The 19,334-nt window shown below is 39.4% G+C and overlaps 1 protein-coding gene across 23 annotated transcripts in view; it reads right to left on the reverse strand.

The window, feature by feature from the left end:
- KLC1 (kinesin light chain 1) overlaps positions 1 to 19,334 on the reverse strand; it is a 100,570-nt gene that overhangs the window by 64,781 nt on the left and 16,455 nt on the right. For all 23 annotated transcript variants that reach the window (XM_077128418.1, XM_077128427.1, XM_077128419.1 and 20 more), the window contains exons 2-5: positions 7,626 to 7,887; positions 4,463 to 4,693; positions 1,936 to 2,014; positions 1,189 to 1,414 (exon numbers count right to left, since the gene is read on the reverse strand). In XM_077128418.1, the coding sequence (XP_076984533.1) occupies positions 1,189 to 1,414; positions 1,936 to 2,014; positions 4,463 to 4,693; positions 7,626 to 7,886 (797 nt within the window). In that variant the 5' untranslated portion in view covers position 7,887. The remainder of the gene's footprint in view (positions 1 to 1,188; positions 1,415 to 1,935; positions 2,015 to 4,462; positions 4,694 to 7,625; positions 7,888 to 19,334) is intronic.

The raw sequence follows: 19,334 nt of genomic DNA on the forward strand, positions 1-19,334 counted from the left end.
GGTTCTTTGGAAACAGACTTCAATCATGCTTTTCGAATAGCTCATATCTGTGAGGCACTACCACGTATCATTTCCCCAATAATCCTCACTAGGGCCCCCTAAGCCAGGTGTTGATTTCAACAACTTCCATTTTAGGAATGAGAAACCTGAGGCTCAGAAGTTAGTGATATGAGCAATGTCATCCAAGGGGACCATTTAGCCCAGACACAAACTCAACTCTCTTGATTTCAAGTTCAATGTTCTGATTCTCCCTTCAGAACAGGAATTGTATCTTATTCACAGAAACCAGCTCAGAGTCTTACATATAATGATGGGTCTCAAAAAATGTTTATTAAATTGAAACAACACAACCAGTGAAGGAAAATAAAGCAGGTAACTGAAATCCACAAATCCGGAAGCATCTCAGACAAACAAATTCCACCAGCCCTCTTGGCAATACCCCTTCCCTGAATCCACTTCTGTATCAGCTCAGCTCAGCCAGAAGACACGAGCAACCCAAGGACCAACAGGGGTTCTCCTTCCACCCATTACCCAACACCATGCAGGAGGGCCATTTAATGCCAGTCAACACATGTTTACCATGGGCTTTTAAGTGGAAGGACCATGTTAGGGTATAGCAAGGGATAGAGACATGAAGATGTCCTGGCCTTCAACTTCCAGCAATCAAGCTTCCAATAGAACCAATGGAATCCAAATAAGGCCAATGCCAAGCACCAAGTGCAAATGCATGAGAAAGGCTGAAAGAAAAGTGTGATGGGAGCAAAAGAGGAGCAAGCAGCAGTGTATCTCTGGGTCCAAAAAGGAGAAAGTATGACCAACAATGCCCCTGCAAGGCAGGAAGGCCGCTGACAGGTGTAGGTGGAAAGCTTTTCTAGACAAAAGATTAAGCGCAGTGCCTTGTGAAAAAAAAAATCCTAAGAGTCTAGTTTGGCTGGAGTAAAAGGTACGTGAATACTGTTCTTCTAGAGAGGCTGAGCTGGGTGGTTGCAGCCAGCGTCTGTCCCAACTGGATGATATCCTGGCCACAAAGCTTAGTACTCAGTTTGAATTTAATCCCTGGGTTTTTGAAGAGACATGGATGATAAGGCTAGAAAAGCAGCTTATACAGATTTATAAAATATATAAATATATTTGAAGAGTAAGTTTATTAGAAGTAAATTAAGTGAATGAAAATGAGAAAACACTAGCCTGTACACCAATGCCAAGATGTTGAGCATTGTCGCCACATCAGGGTGGTCATGCCCAGACGTCTTCTCCAGATCCTCCAAAGCCTGCTTGCAGAGAGGCACAGCGACCTCGTAGCGTCCTTGTGAGGCATACTGGATGACAAGGTTATGCAGAGTCCGGAGCCGTGCAGGGATCTCATAGCCACCCTGCTGGGCAGCAGCTGCTGCACTGCTATGCTGCTGTTGGACTACAGAGAGAAAACTTTACTTCAAGTGTATTTTAAAGAAAAGTATCCAGAAGAATCATGTTATTTAAAAATTTTCCTCCCTAGCTTTTGTTCCAGCTAACACTGACCCCTCTGCTATTTAAATCTTTCACTAGTACTCCCCAGTAACAGCAATGTATCAAGGACAAGGTTGATGATGCAATGATATTTCTCCAGGAACCAGAAAAACTAACATAAAAAAAAACAACTATTTTGACCTCATTCACTGTCAGAATCACACAGATCACATCTGAATTGCTCATTCATCTCCTGTTTCCTAGGGTCTGTTCTAACATATTGTACATCCCAAAAAGCAAAACCACTTAAAATTCTTTTGGGAAAGAGATAACATGTAAATAAATCTAATTAATCAATAAAACAAAAGGTAAACCTAATGCACATTGGCTTTGTTAGACAAGATACATGTACTAAGACTTCTGCTAATTATTACAATTACATACTAAGAGGAAAAGAAACTGCCTGTTTTCTTTTGTTACACTTACTTCCTTGGCCTGGGTCATCTTCATCATTTGGGAAAAGGTCATCCAGAGGTTCTTTGGTAGAATCAGTGTCTTTGTCCTCCTATAAAACAGACCCAGAACAATCCTTAAAGTTCTACAAGTACTAGAATTCCTCTACTGAAAATCTTTAATATAAAATTCATTTTAATTAAGGATTTTAGAAAAGGTCAGTTTTTAAGATCAAATGTGGAATTATTCACAATGTGGCTTATCTAACAGTTTAGTATAGAATAATAAAAAGTTTGCTACACTAGAACTCAAAAGACTTGCAAGTCCTGGCTTGGCAGAACAAACCATCCTTACATTTCCATGCCTCAGATTCTTTACCTACATCCTGAAGAAGGAGAAATGAAACCTTTACTTGAAGTAAGAGCATTATTTGGAAACCAAACATCTAAGAACAGATTAAAATGGGCTTCTCTGGTTCCTCCCTCTGGCACTACCTCTCTCACTCTGCCCACGAACCACAAGGCACAGCCACAGGGTCCCTAGGAGCAGCGAGAAACCTTCTAGCTTTAAAAGTCCATGACTCATGTCTCCCCTCACGTCTGTGGGAGAGCACCTATGCAGCAGAGAAAACAGACAACCCTGACTGAAAATGAGTGGGGCAGAGGAAGACCACACCGCTTTTATAATACTCTAGCCCAGTATGCCTGATCTGAAGACTCTCATAAAGAAACATTAGACACATCCAAAGTGAGGAAGGCTCTAATAAAGCTGGCCTGTATTCTTCAAAAATGTCAGTCATGACAAAGACTGAGGACCTGTTCCAGGGGAAAGATGACTAAAGAGTCATGACAACTCGAAGGAGTATGTGTTCCTGAACTGAAACTAAAATGCAGAGAAAATGTGCTTCAAAGATCACTTTTGAGGCAATAAACAAAACTAGAATATAAATTACAAGGTAGATGAAGTGCCCTCTCAAGGTGAAATGTCTTGAAGTTGGCATGAAGGAATTCGGCAGGAGAGATATTTCACCCCAGGGAAATGCACATAGAAACAGGAGAAAAGCAATCACTGAGATGCACAGCCTCAAAGGGTAGAAAAAGTTAGCTCACTGTGTCTTTTTTTCAAGTATGACATTTTTTCAAAATAAAAAGTTTAAAAAGTCTCTCACTCAGTGAAATGAGTTTTCCCCTTCCTGATTTTATTGTGTATTCCAGATGACAGCTAGCATCACTGTTCCATTCATTCTTATGTCTGCCTAAGCCTACAGCAATACATCTTTTGAACCAAAATGTTTAATTTCCCCATCTGCCCCAGAGGAGGTATGAGGGAGAAATACAGTAAGCCTAATAAAAAGGTAAGTACAGGTTTGCTGGTGCTGTGCACAAGGCCATTCCAGAGAAGCTGAGACTAAAGGCACAGTGTGTGTGAGCCTATGGGCCCCAAAGAGGTGTTCAGGGGTTAGCTCTGATGCAAATGCTCAAAAAAATTATCATGATGATGAATACACAATTATGTGATGATAGTGTGAGCCACTGATTGTACACCATGTATGGAATGTTTGTGGATTAAGAATGTTTGTATGTTAAGTTTTATCAATAAAAAACATATATTTATATATAAAAAGAGGTTAGTTCTGCATGCAATGTGGAATCCAGGAATGGATCCAGGGAGGGAAAAAGAACATGAGTAGAAGGACTGGTGAAATCCAAATAAGGCCCTATTTTAGTTAATAGTAATGTACCAATGTTAATTTCTTAACTATGACAAATTAGTAAGAAGCTAACATTAGAGGAAACTTATATTGTCTTGCCACTTTTCCGTGGCCCTAAAATTATTCCAAAATAAAAAGTTTATTTAAGGAAGTTAACTAAATAAGAAATAAATGATGAATGAAAAATAGCTGAGCCTAGAATGAACATCCAAAGAGAGCCAAAAGAAAAAGAAAAACCCCAAAGTCCTTGTGGAACACTAACTCACCAGGAACAGAAAAATGAGCTAGCAAGGGAAGCCAAGGAGGAGGCATGAGAAGGGAAGCAGGAGAACAGCAGGCATCCTAGGGGACGAAGGGAAGAGAGAGTTTTGGAGAGAAAGTCAAGATCAACAGCACCATAAGCTACAGAGTCTGAATTATGAATGTTTGGATTTGCCAATAGAGGCAGTCACTGTGGACCTGAAGGAAAAGAGTTTCAGCAGAGTGATAAGTATGGAAGCCAGACTGCAATGGGTTAAGGAAGTTCAGGAAATGCCAAGCTTATGCAGATCTCATCAAATAAACAGTAGGTAATGGTGCCTCTTTGCATTGTCTCTTACCTTTACAAAATTTTTTTACATTATCTGACCCTTATACTAAAAAAACACCCATGAATAGATTAAGCAAAGAAAATTTATATGACTTATCCAGAGACACAAAGTAAGGGATGCAATTTCAAGACTCACAATCCTTGGTCTTGCTAAATAAAATCATTGAAGGGGGCTGGAAAACACTCACAACTTTACTAAAATAACCTACTGACTGTAACATGGTAAATGTCACTGCTAAATTTACTATAGAACCACTTACAGATGGAGAAATATCATCATCGTATTTTTTTAACTGATTCATGAATTCCAGGTGTTTCTTTTCTTCTTCCAGTTGAGCCACAGACTGTTCACTCTTTTGTAATTTCTGCTGTGTGTTGGCCAATTCATCCCGCAGCCACTGGTTCTCCTGGCACAGACGACGAACCTGAGCACGCAATTTCTGTTTCTCTGACTCAACAGCATTCAAATGATTTGACAAAGCCATCATAACCTAAATGGACAGAAATGTTTAAAACACTGCAGTATTATCAATAGACCCTTCTAACATGAAAAATTTAGAATGGGCATACCCCAAATACACCTAAAGAGTGGGAGAAAGATCAAAGGTGACGGTGGTGTTATACAGAGAAGGTAGGGTTTAACAAATGAGTATGATGCTGAAACACTATATTGATATTTCTTTTAGTCTCCAATGTCTTGGAGTAGCTATTAGTAAAACCCTAAAAATGTGAAATTGTAACCCATACCAAACTCTAAAATCTGTTCTACAACTAATTGTTGCAGTGTGCTTTGAAATTATTGCTTTTTTGTATGTATGCCATTTTTCACAAAAAAGAAAAAAAAAGACTGTGATGATAAATACACAGCTATATGATGATATTGTAATCATTGATTTTACACTTTGGATGATTACATGGTATGTGAAAATATAGTACATATCATCATTAAAAAATCAAAACAAAAACATAATAGTAGACTGCCCAACAAATGTCATGTCCCATCTACTCAAGCATTCTTTGGCTTAACCTCAAAGCCTACACTTGCAGATACTGTCCTCAAACTACCAATAAGTACTATTCATCATCTAGTTCAACTGCCACCCTCCAGCCATAGACTACGCATGGTGTATAGTGAAGAATATCATACTATACTCAGAACAGCTACAAAAATTATCCATTATTTTTTCTCTTTGATAGCATCTCAATGTATATATTACACAGCTACTCTTCTGAGAAACTGTTTTTTGTTTTTGTTTTGCTTTTTTTACTTTCTATCTAGATGGTCTCAACTTCATTTTTCATAAAGACTAAAGAAGGAAGAAAATCTAAGGCCATGGAAATGTCCGGGTTAAGATGCATGTACATGTATACAGACACAGGACAGGCCCAGGAGGGGAAGTGGAGCTGGGGAAGAACAAGCATACAAATCTTCTTCAATGTTCTAAGACAAGGGGAGAAATTTTTGTGGCTACAAGTAAGAACAAGAACGCATTACTGCATTCCAATGTTTATGTTCCGGTCACAAAATCAGGATGGAATGATGCCCAGTGCTCTGCCTGCCGTACACTCATTAGTTCCAGGAACCTCCCTGAAGTCACAACCAAGTTCCTAGGAGTAAGAAGTGTGGGTCTGTTCTTCCCTCTTTGTTTTTCTCCTAGATTTGAAACTCAAAACTCCAGAAGGTAGGGTTTTTTCCTTTCTTCTTTTTTTAATCCTAATATCTACCAGACAAAAGAAGGAAGTTCATATTTCCTTTCAACAACAGAACATAAGAAATACTAGATTCACAACAACCACTCAAAAACAGAGTCTACAGTTAAAGCTTCTGCCACAGCTAAGGAGAATAACTCTAAAATTAGGATATGGTGGGGCTCTTTTGTGTAGATTTCCTTTATGAGAACAGAAATTGGTGACCCAGCAGTCCTCAATGTGTGTCATTCAATCACTAGTTGTGCTGGTATGAAATGATGTATGGACCCTAGAAAAGCCATGTTTTAATCCTAATCCCATTTTGTGAAGGCAGCCTTTCTTCTAATCCCTATCCAGTACTGTATGTTTGAATCTGTAATTAGATCATCGCCCTGGAGATGTGATTTAATCAAGAGTGGTTGGTAAACTGGATTAAGTGGAGGAGTGTCTCCACCCATGTGGGTGTCTTATTAGTTTATTGGAATCCTCTAAAAGAGAACGACAAGAGAGAAAGCCAAGCAATTCAGAGAGCAGAAAATGCTGCAGCACCGTGAAGCTGAGAGTCCACCAGGTAGCGCTTTGGAGATGAAGAAGGAAAACGCCTCCCGGGGAGCTTCATGAAACAGGAAGCCAGGAGAGAAAGCTAGCAGAGATGGCGTGTTCACCACGTGCCCTTCCAGCCAAGAAAGAAACCCTGACTGTGTTCACCATGTGCCTTCTCACTTGAGAGAGAAACCCTGAACTTCATCAGCCTTCTTGAACCGAGGTATCTTTCCCTGGATGCCTCAGATTGGACATTTCTATAGACTTGTTTTAATTGGGACATTTCCTCAGCCTTAGAACTATAAACTAGCAACTTATTAAATTTCCCCTTTAAAAGCCATTCCATTTCTGGCATATCTCATTCCAGCAGCTAGCAAACTAGAACACTAGCCAAGAAGAAAGCTAAGAAAGAAGTTGATATTTAATGTATTTCATTTTACCTAGAAATATTGGCAGAGCTATCAGGTTCCAAAAGTTTTCAGGGGGGAAACACAATATGTTTCCAGTTTTTTCACCTGTGTCTAGCATGATATAAACAAAGGTATCTTGTCCTAAGGGAGTGCGGCAACTATAAGCTGACAGTCTCTTAGGCTTGAGAACCTTGAACTTCAAGGGTTACAACATTCCCCAGCCTCACTCACAGATAGGTGTGGCCATGTAACTAAATTCTGGCCAATGAAATATAAGCAGGGTGTTGTGACAACTTCAGGAAGCAACTTTAGAGCAGGCACACCCTCCTTCATTCCTTCCCCATTCCTAACACGGGGTCATATGGCTGCAGCTGGGCCACGAGCCAGGCTCCCAAGGTGGCCCAGCAGTAGGAGGTACAAGGACCGTGGGTGGTCCTGACAACCGTACAGCTACCAGGGTCCGCCTACTTTAGAACTACTTTTATGCTAGCAATGCCCATCATCTATGTTGTTTAAGCCACTGATATCTCTTCATATGTGCGTCCACATGATACACAGGATGACTTATTTCAGCTTTGCTTTTTAAAATTAGACATGCACAAATCAACAATCATTGAAATATCAGCCATAACCCACATGTAAGTTGATATCTGTCAGCCACCTAATATAAGGTTCTGCAATTATCTTCCCTCTACTTTAGTAAATTATCTATTTCAAATCAAGTCTCCTTTTTTTTCAACCGTCAGCTATATGACCATGCCCATGTCTTTCCCACTGATACCTGTGCCTCACTCAGGCCAAGCTCCAACATTTCCAGTGACTTTCGAATCATGTTTGATTTTTCTTCCACCAGATTACTTTCATCATCTTTCTTCAAACACTTCAGTGTCTCAAGTAAACTTTGTAAAATGGAATTGTGTTCATTCTTCAGAGCTTCCAGCCCTTGAATTACTTGCTTTGTCTTAGAAATAATTTCATCCTGTGTAAGCTTCTCCAACTTGTCTTCCTTTATATACACCATTGTGGACATGTTGTCATACATTCTAGAACAGAAAGAAAAAAAAATTACACCTCCTAACTACAGGTTAAATCTTCGTTATATCTTTAATACACTGTGTGTGAATATTTTTTAATGAACAATTTTACAGGTAGATAATAAAGACATACATTCTTAATTTATTACATTGCAATACTATATTCTGTATTGTTTCTGTTTTTCCTTTCCAGATCAATTTAATACTTTCTGGTTTATTTCAGTATTCGTTTTTATAAATGAAATGATACCAACAGAAATTAATGCCTAATAGCAAAAGCAGCAAAACATCCAAATGGTATTTCCAAACCATAGTCTCAGAGAACAAGAATTTCTCTCAATATCTACATACATTTTTTCCTTAAGAAACCCATAAGGGACACTAAATTTTTGGTAACATATTCAACCAAAACCTTTAACTTTATTTTTTTTTTACATGGGCAGGCACCGGGAATCGAACCCGGGTCCTCGGGCTTGGCAGGCAAGCATTCTTACCTGCTGAGCCACCGTGGCCCGCCCTTCAACCAAAACCTTTAAAGGTATCCTTGGGGTTAGAAAAAGAAAGAAAACCTCATAAAAGAATACAGGAACAAAGGCACCTGAAAGGAAGATGGCGGAACAGGATAGGTTGAGTTCACTTCTGGCTAAGGAACAGCTAGAGAAGGGACAGGAAAGTGACTGGGTGATTCCAGGATGTAAAGTGACCTGGGAGGGTCTTCTATATCACATAGGGAGGCCCTGTTTGCAAAAGCTGAAGAACTGAGATGCAGAGAATTAGACACAGTCCAGCTAGTGCAAACAGCCTAACGTGCTCCTTTTCAAACAGGAGCCCGGAGCCCTCAGGAGTGTGTATGGACAGGAAGTCAGGACAAGGAATTAAGCCAATCCGCATTCTTGAACAAGCTAAACTTCATACATGCTGACCCATGACCTGCGACTCAACCCACACACCTGAACCCCATCACCTGCCACGTCCCCTCGCCCCTCACCCTCCAAGCGCCCCTGCATCAACACCACCCCTTGCCCCAGCCCCACCCCCCCACCCCAAATGCACCCACGCCGGCCCCAGCCCAATCCACTTCTCCCATGTAAGCACACAGACTCACCCTGTCGCACCCAAGACCCGCCCACCTGCACCCAGCCCCTCTACCCCCTCCCTGTTCCCTGCAGGTGGTTACCAGTGCATCAAGGCTGCGGGTACTCACCTTCATGTCCAGGCTACAACAACCCCCAGCCCATACAGTCACACAACTCCACCCTCACCCCCTGAGATCTACACACATACATCAGTTTACAGTCCTCCCAGAGCTGTACAGTCACACGTGTACAATCCCCATCATGCACCCCAACTCTGGGCAAGTGCTAACCTGCACATCCGGGCCACATCCACCCCAAGCCTGCGCAGGGGCAACCCAGGCCCAATACTCCTGAGCTCTGTGCACACACATAACAGAGTCCCACCTCCTAGAACAGCACACAACAGGAACCTGCCCTCCAGAGCTGCACATTTGCACAGCCATACCCTACCCCCGCCACTGGCACCCACCCATTCTTATACTGATCTCTTGACCCCTACACCCCAACCCCCTGCCCCACACATGTACACCCTTGCCTCCTCTGGCACATGTGCCCTGCTACCACACCTGGAAGGTGCTCACATGCACATCTGTGCTACATAGCCCCTTTCCCGTGCACACCTGCTCAAATCCACCAACCCCCCACAACTGTGCATCCATGCCACGGCCCTTGCCCACCCTAAATTACCTGCCCCTGCCCCACATCCTGCAATCCCCCATGACTTGTGCCTTGTCCCTACACACTCCCACGTCCACATGCAGGCCCCCTGAACCTCTCCCCTTGTGCAAGGACATACCTGCCCCCTGGCCCCCTGTGCCCCAACCTCTGTACCACCTACCCTACACCCTATTCTGTGTTCCAAGGCCTGCCTGAGCTGCATCCAGTCATTACAGGCCCTGCACCACACCTCCATAACTCCGTACCCACAGGCAGCAGCATAGCGTCACCAACCTGTGCCTATACCTACAATGCAACCCATCACTGCATTGTTACGCCCCACTAGATACTGTGCCAAACATTAGGGACACCAAAATCAATAGGCCAAGCCCTTGATCGTGAGGGCTGCTCTTGTGAAGTTATTTATGTAGTGAAGATAGGTATGCCTAAGAGTTACTTCTGGAGGACCTCTTATGTTTCTCAGATGTGGCCTTTCTCTCTCTAAACTCAACTCTACAAGTGAAATTACGTGCCCCCTCGCTACATGGGATATGACATCCAGGAATGAAAGTCTCCCTGGCAGTGCGTGAGATGACCCCTAGGGATGAGCCTTGTCCTAGCACCATGGGATCAACAATGCCATCGTGACAAAAAGGGGGATAAGAGTGTAACAAATAAGGTACCAGTGGCTGACAAGGCTCAAATAGAGTTGAGAGGTTACACTGGAGCTCTCTTATGCATGCTTCAGTTACACATCGCTACCTATCATAACTTGCCAAACCCCAACCAAAACCATTCCTGCCAATCCTAAATAATACTTAGGGCAATATATAAGATTCTACAAAGGTTCCATGCACTAGGGTAACTCTCCAAAACCTACAACTTTCAGATGGGTCCCTGGACCAGATAAGTCCTGAAATGCAGAGCGGCCAGTTCTTCCAGAACATCTACTAGTTTCATCTCCTTATCCCATATTATCGACAGTCCCTTCCACTATGAAAAAGTTAGAATGGACATAAACCCCTAAAGAGTGGGAGAAAGATCAATGGTAATGGTGGAGTTAGAGAAGGTACAGTTTAATAAATGAGTATGAGTGATGAATTGTTATACTAATATTTCTTTTAGTGTCCAGTACCTTAGAGCAACTAGGAGTAAAAGCCTAAAATTGTGGAATTGTAACCCATAACAAACTCTGAAATCTGTTCTACAGCTAAATGCTGCATTGTACTTTGAGACTTACTGCTTTATGAATGTATGTTATGTAAAGAGGAGGAGTATAACAGAAAAGATCAGATTTAACAAATGAGTATGAATGCTGAATCATACTGATATTTCTTTCTATTGTTCTCCAGTTCTTGGAGCAGTTAGAAGAAAAAACAAAAAAATTGTGGAATAGTAATCCATACCAAACTTTAAAATCTGTTCTATAATTGCTTGTTAAAAGGTTCTTGGAAATTTACTACTTTTTTGTATATATGTAATATTTCACAATTTATAAAAAGTTAAATACAATTTTTTTAAAAAAAGAGAAAATTAATCAGAATCCAAATGTACCTGGGAGGGCCACTTAGCTCTCCAGAGAAGTGAAAGGTCAGGTGCTGTGGGGAACAAAGATCCTGAATCTATCCCTGGGCGTCCCCAGGAAACCCCTAAATCTTCTGGGATGTCTTTGACTCAGGCCTTCCTAGAAGAAGGGGAGAACGAACAGGGAGCACCAGCACAGAGGCTGACACACAACAGGCTCTCAAAGAACAGCCTGATCCTCAGAGCAAAATGGATCAGGAACACCCAGGTAGATTAGATGACTGCTTGATTTCTCCACAGACACACCTCCTGCAATGAGAAATCACTACTTTGCAAGACAGTCTATTTCTTATTAGACTGCTCCAGTATTTATTCAGAAAGTTCGCCCTTTTGCCAAGTTGAACTCTACCTCCTTGTACTTCTATCCATTGAACCAACTTCTTCCTTCTTAAAAAAACATTAAACATACTTACTACATCATCTACGTCACACTATTTTAAACACTGAAAAGCAGTGATAGGGCTGCCCAAATTTTCTATTTCAGGGACCACCCAATCATAACAAGATCCATATTTGTCACCCAAGACACCAACATACAAATGGACATGCCTCTTTTTCAGAGGGAAACAGATAATGGAATATATATATTTATACTATGTGATAATTCTCTCAATTTCTGGGTGAAGACAATATGACCACAGCTAGGTTATAGAGCAAATAGTTCTAAGGCAACTAGCTATTTAAAAAAATAATAAAATTAGATTTATTACCTCATACTATACTTTAAAATAAATTCCAGATTGATTAGAGAATTAAATGTTTTTGAAAAGGCATACAACAGTAGAAAAGAACATAAAGGGAAAGGTAAAAGTATTCTATAAATAAAAGTAAAGACAAAAAACTGCAAAAGACTGAAAGAGTTTACCTAAAATAAGAAACTTCTAAAATTTGATGTGGAACCTAAATACATTTTTGAAGAAACAGTGTTTTATTGAAGGAACACTGTTTTAGAGACCTTCCACAGTGAAGAGTCCAAAAGCACACAGGTTTCCAGCCCATACAGTACAAGTTACATTGAGTCCTGAAAAATAAAAATTACTGGGGGATCTAAGTTATCCTCTGTCAGCTTATAAATCACACTGTCCCTAGACCTTCTTCCAACTCTGATGCTGCATGTACACAAAGGCCAATCTGAGGAAAGAGCCCAGAACAATGCTAGGCATTCAACAGATATGTTCAAAGGATGAAGGAAGCAGCTTTAGGGCCAGTTCCATCTGACTTCAATCCCTCTCCTCCCTCCCGTGGGTCCCCTTGCAGCCTCAATCTCCCTGTCAAGCAAGTGGCAATATCTACCGTACCTGGAACAAGTATAGTACAAGCTCAGAAATATTCCCTTCCCCCGTGACCGACTGGGCGACACAGAATATATCTGGCCCCATGTTATTCTTGTCAACCAAGGTGCATATTTATGATTTTTTATTTCCAAAAAAGAAGCATGTTTTTGCTCTGTGAAAGCAAAATATCTCAATGCAAAGTCTCCAGTGAAGAATCTGACAAATCTAGCAGCTGTACTGAGCTCCTAAAACAAAAGAGGCCCTTTTAGGGTCAAATCCCTTAAAGCCACGATTGAACAGGTAAAGCTATCTATTATGGACTAAGTATTGAATCTCAGAATTCAAATCCCCAACAAATTTTACGCTATACCTGCAGATTGAAATCACTACCTAAAATAATGTTCACAAAAATAGCTGTGAAATAAAACTAAACATTAAGCTTTAGGATGTTTTAAAAAATTGATACTGCTTTTTGGGATTATGTTTATCTCCATTAGTTTAGATAGTAATTCATAATCTTTGCTATTTTTCGTTGGTAATATAGTGGTTTTGATATTTATGGTAATAAAATTAAGAAACAGACATCTCAGGGAATAAATCCCAGAGGTGACATCTTTAAAATATTAAAGCGTACAATGACAAATTAAAAAATATTTTTGCATGAGGAAGAACAAAGGAAGGTCAATATTGCAGGGTGTTGAAAATAGATGGTAATTCATATTTTAAAACTTTAACTTAAGTGAAAGACTAAAGCAAAAAATGTTTATTTAGTACAAAATTTATAATTTGACAAGTGCATTTCCTAACATAGCTTATGTGGACAGTTTAACCGAACACCATAAGTACATGGAAACTTGAGTAGGGTGTGATTATTTTGTAGGTTTGTCCAAAGTCATGCCCCAATAAATCCTAGAGTGATGTGAACAGTGAATAAAAAGTATTTGCAAAGTCCCCTTGGGGGATTATGAGAAAGGGGGAAAATTCAACTTCCTTATGTGGCGAATTCCTGATATTCTCACAAGCAGAGGGGCCAACCAAGGCAATAGGCTGAGTCCTTAATCTTGGGGTTTGTTCATATGAAACTTATCCCCACGAAGGATAGGGTAAGCCTACTTAAAATTAAGCCTAAGAGTCACCCCCAAGAGAACCTCTTCTGTTGCTCAGATGTGGTCTCTCTCTCTCAGCCAACACAACAGGAAAACTCACTGCCCTCCCCCTCTCTACATGGGACATGACTCCCAGGGGTGTGGACCTTCCTGGCAACATGGGACAGAAATTCTAGAATGAGCTGGAACTCAACATCAAGAGATTGAGAAAACCTTCTTGACCAGAAGGGGGAAGAGAGAAATAAGAGAAAATAAGGTCTCAATGGCTGAGAGATTCCAAACAGAGTCAAGAGGTTATTCTGGAGATTATTCTTATGCATTAAATAGATAACACCTTTTTAGTTAAGGTGTAATGGAGAGTCTGGAAGGAACTGCCTGAAAATGTAGAGCTGTGCTCCAGTAGCAATATTTCTTGAAGATGACTGTATAATGACATAGCTTTTGCAATATGACTGTGCGGTTGTGAAAACCTTGTGTCTGATGCTCCTTTTATCTACCTCATCAACAAACGAGTAAAATATACGTATTAAAAAGAAATAAATAATAGGGGGAATAAATGTTAAAATAAATTTAGCAGATGGAAATGCTAGTGATCAGTAAAAGGGAGGGGTAAAGGTTATAGCATGTATAAATTTTTTTGTTTTTTTTTATTTTTTTCTGAATTAATGCAAATGTTCTAAGAAATGATCACGATGATGAATATACAACTATGTGATGATATTGTGAGTTACTGATTATATAATAAGAATGGAATGATCATATGGTAAGAATATTTGTGTTTGCATGTGGTTATGTTTCATAAATAAATAAATAAAAACTAGGCCTAAGAGTCACTGCCAGAGAACCTCTTTTGTTGTTCACATGTGGCCTCTCTCTCTCAGTCAACACGACAAGCAAACTCACCACCTTCCCCCTCTCTATGTGCGACATGACTCCCAGGGTGTAAGCCTTCCTGGCAACATGGGACAGAAATCCTAGAATGAGCTGGGACTTGGCATCCAGAGATTGAGAAAACCTTCTTGACCAAAAGGGGGAAGAGAGAAATGAGACAAAATAAAGTGTCAGTGACTGAGAGATTTCAAATAGAGTCGAGAGGTTACCCTGGAGGTTATTCTTACGCATTATATAGATATCACCTTTTTAGTTAAGGTATATTGGAGAGTCTGGAGGGAAGTGCCTGAAAATGTAGAGCTGCGTTCCAGTAGCCATGCTTCTTGAAGATGATTGTACAATGATATAGCTTTTGCAATGTGACTATGTAATTGTGAAAACCTTGTGTCTGATGCTCCTTTTATCTACGGTATTGACAGATGAGTAAAACATATGGATTAAAAATAAATAAATAATGGGGGAACAAATGTTACAATAAATTGAGTAGATTGAAATGCTAGTGATCAATGAAAAAGAGTGGTAAGGGGTATAGTAAATAAATAGGGGAAACAAAGGCTAAAATATATTGGGTAGATGGAAATACTAGCAGGTAAGCATGACAATCTTAGTAGAAATTTTAAAAAGGAACCAACTGGAGTTGAAGATCACAGCAACTGAAGTGAAAAACCCAGTAGGGTTTTGACAGCAGATTAGAGCTGGCAAGAGCTGGTAAGAGAAAAGAAATCAGTGAACTTAAAGTCAAAACAAGTGAAATGAGTCAGGTTGAGAAACGGAAAAAAAGAAAAGAATTATAAAAAGCAAAAATAGCCTAGAGGTAAGAGACCTCTTAAGCATACAATGTAAGTATTTTGGGAGTTCCAAAAGAAGAATAAAGAGAGAAAGGGGCAGAAGTAGTATTCAAAGAAATAAGGAGAAAGAACTTCTCAAACTAAGCAAAATATGTGCAAACACATATCGGAGAAGCCCAAAGAACACCAAAGAAGACAATCATGAAGAAAAATACCCTCCATTACATACCGATTACACCACTAAATGTAAAAGACAAGGAGAGAATTCTGAAAGCTGCAAGAAAGAAAGCAATCTGTTATGTAAAAAGGAACCCCCATAAGACTGAGTGCCAATTTTTCAGCAGAAATCATGGAGGCAAGAAGGTAGTGGGTTGAAATGCTTTAAGTACTGAAAGAGAACAACTGCCAGCCAAGAATATTATATCCAGCAAGATTTTCTTTCAAAAGCGTGGGAGAGGGATGTATAGTGGTTCAGTGTTAGAATGCTTGCCTTCTACGCAGGAGACCCGGGCTCGATTACCAGACCATGCACCTTATAAAAAAAAAGTATGGGAGAGATTAAGACATTTTCACATAAACAAAGTTGAGGGAGTTCACCACCACTAACCTACCCTACAAGCCATGCTAAAGGGAGTTCTTCAGACTGACAGAAAAGGACGTGAGACAGTGGTCAAAGAAGCATAAAGAAATAAACATAACCATTTGGGTAATTATAAATGCCAGTACTGTTGTATTTTTTTGGTATGTAACTTCACTTCTTACTTCCTACAGGTACTAAAATGCAACTCCATAAAAGGTAGTGATAAATCTATGCTCTTAGATATACAAGATACAAAGATATAATTGGTAACAAGTACCAAAAAAAGCATGAGGGGATGGAGATACATAGGAACTGTGTATGTGTATGCTGTTGAAATCAGGTTGGTATCAAACCATATATATTTATGATGTTAAATTTTAACCCCATCATAACTACAAAGAAAATAAATGAAAAATATATCCAAATAGAAATGAGACGGCACTCATGGTAAACACAAAAAATCAAGTAAGTATAAAAGCAGGCATTAACGGAAGAATTGAGGGGGAAAATGGCGTAATATCTACAAAGGCTAAATACCAAAATGGGAGAAGAAAGTCCTGCCTGCATTACCAGTAATGACTCTGAATATAAATAGATTAAACTCTTAAGTCAAAAGGCAGAGATTTTCAAAACTAATAATAAAGCATGACCCAACAGTTCTATGATGTTTCACCTTAAATTCAATGGTTGAAAGTGAAAAGGACAAAAAATACACCATGCAAGCAGTACCCAAAAGAGAGCTGGAGTAGCTATTCTAATATCAGATAAAATAGTCTCTAAATCAAAAACAGATTTGCATGACAAAGACAGTCATTATATACTGATAAAGGGTCAATTCAACAAGAAGACTTAACAATTTTAAATATATATGCACCTAACATTAGAGCCCCAAAATAAATTAAGTAAATACTGACAATTTGAAGGAAGAAATTTACAGTTCTAAATTAATAGAAAACTTTAATACACTACTTTCAATAGTAGAACAACTAGTCAGAAGATCAATAAGGAAATACAAGACTTGAATGATACTCTAAGAGCAACTAGACCTAACAGACATATATAGAACACTTAACCCAACAACAAAAGACTACACATTCTTCTCAAGTACACATGGGTTATTCTCTAGGACAGACCATATATTAGGTCACAAAACGGGTCTCAATAAATTCAAAAATACCAAGATCATACAATGCAAATTCTCGGGACCACAACAGAATGAAGTTAGAGTAACAGAGGGAGAAATGGAAAATTTACAAATATGTGGAAATTAAACAAAGTACTCTTAAATAACCAATGGGTTAAAGAGGAAATTAAAGGGAAATTTGGAAATATCTTAAGATGAATGAAAATCAAAACACAATATACCAAAGCATATGGGAGGCAGCAAAGGCAATAATGAAAGGAAAATTTATAGCTCTGAATGCTTACATTTGAGAAAAAAAAAAAGAGAGAGAGATTTCAGATCAAAAACCTTACCTCAAAACTAGAACTAGAAAAAGAAGAGCAAACTAACCCAAAGTGAGCAGAAGGAAGGAAATAATGATTACAATACAGAAAAGAGAAACTGAAGACAAAAAATACAGTCAACAAAACCAAAACTTGGTTCTTTAACAAACCTTTACCCAGACTGATGAATAAAACATGAGAGAGGATACAAATAACTAAATAAGACATGGAAAAGGAGACATAGTACTGACCTCACTGAAATTTAAAAAACTGTAAGAGGATACTATTAAAAAAGTATGCCAATAAATTAGATAGCCTAGAGGGAAGAGACAAATTCTTAAAAACACACAAACTACCTATGCTGACTCAAGAAGAAACAGAAGATCCCAACAAACCAATTACTAGTAAAAAGATCAGTAATAAAAAACCTCCAAATAAAGAAAAGCCCAAAACCAGATGACTTCACAGGGGAAGTTAACAAAACATGCCTAGAAGACTTACTTCAATTCTGCTCAAACTCAGAAGAGGTGGAAAACACTCCCTAACTCATTCTACAAGGCCAAATCACCCTTATACCAAAACCAGATAAAGATATCACAAGAAAAGAACATTACAGATCTCTTACAGATGCAAGCAATCCTCAACAAGATATCAGCAAACCGAATCCAATGGCATAGCAAAAGAATTATATACCATGATCTAATGGGACTTATCCCTGGCATGAAAGTGTGGTTCAACTTTTAAAAATCAATTAACGTAATACAACACATTAACAGAATGAAGGGGAAAAAAAACATGAATACCTCAACTGTTGCAGAAAAGGCATCTGATAACATCCAGCACTTAGAAACTGTTTCCTCAACATGATACAGAGCATACATGAAAAACTCACAGCTATATGCTACTTAATGGTGAAAGACTGAAAGCTTTCCCTTTAAGATCAGGAAAAAGATAAAGATGCCCACTGTCACTATTATTCAATTTTGTATTGGAAGTTCTTGTCAGAGCAAGTAGGCAAGAAAAGGAAATAAAATATACCTAATTTGGAAAGGAAGAAGTAAAATTTGCTCTATTTCCAGATGACATGATCCCATCTACAGAAAATTCTTAAAAATGCACAACAAAACTTCTAGAGCTAATGAAAAAATTCAGCAAAGTGCAGGGTATAAGAGCAACACCCAAAAATCAGCAGTGTTTCTATTCATAAGCAATGAACAACTAGGAGAAGAATCAAGAAAAAAATTCATTTATGATAGCAACTAAAAGAATCATATATATAGGAATCAATCTCACCAAGGATATGAAGGTTTGTGCTGGTTTGAAAGTGTTGTGTACTCCGGAAAAGCCATGTCCTTTAATCCTGACTCAAAACTGTAGGGTGGAAACCTTTGGTTACACGGTTTCCACGGAGACTGACCCATTATGGGTGTGATCTTCTGATTAGATAGAAATGTGATTCCGCCCATTTAAGGTGTGTCTTCATTAGTTTAATGGAGTGCTTTAAAAGGGGAGACATTTTGGTGAAATTTCAGTTGCTTCAGAGCTGACAGAGATGCAGACATCTGGTGATGCTTGGAGTGCCAAAGAGAGAGCAGACACCTAGATACAGACGTTTGGGGATCAAGAGCCCATCAGACATCTCCAGTCTTCCCATGAGATGCTAAGCAAGTCAGAACTCAGAGTTTTGTCCCAGAGGAACTAGTGAAGGCCCACAGATTCCTCAAGAGGAAATCACTGGCATCTGAAGCTGGAAGCTACAGAGTAGGGCAAAAGGACCAGCAGATGCCAGCCACATGTCTTCCCATGTAACAAACATCAGCCTTTCTTGAGTCAAGAAAGTCCTCTTTCTCTGGATGACTTAGTTTGGATACTTCTATGGCCCTAGAATGGTAAATTTGTAACGAAAACTTAATAACAAGTGCATGGTGCTACCTATCATAACATGCCAACCCCCAACCAGGACCATTCCAGTCAATCCTAAAGAATACTTAGGGCAATATATAATATTCCACAAGGGTTCCATGCATTAGAGTAACTTTTCAGAAACCTACAAC

The sequence above is a fragment of the Tamandua tetradactyla genome, chromosome 14 (assembly GCF_023851605.1).
Source record: "Tamandua tetradactyla isolate mTamTet1 chromosome 14, mTamTet1.pri, whole genome shotgun sequence".
Lineage (NCBI taxonomy): Eukaryota > Metazoa > Chordata > Mammalia > Pilosa > Myrmecophagidae > Tamandua > Tamandua tetradactyla.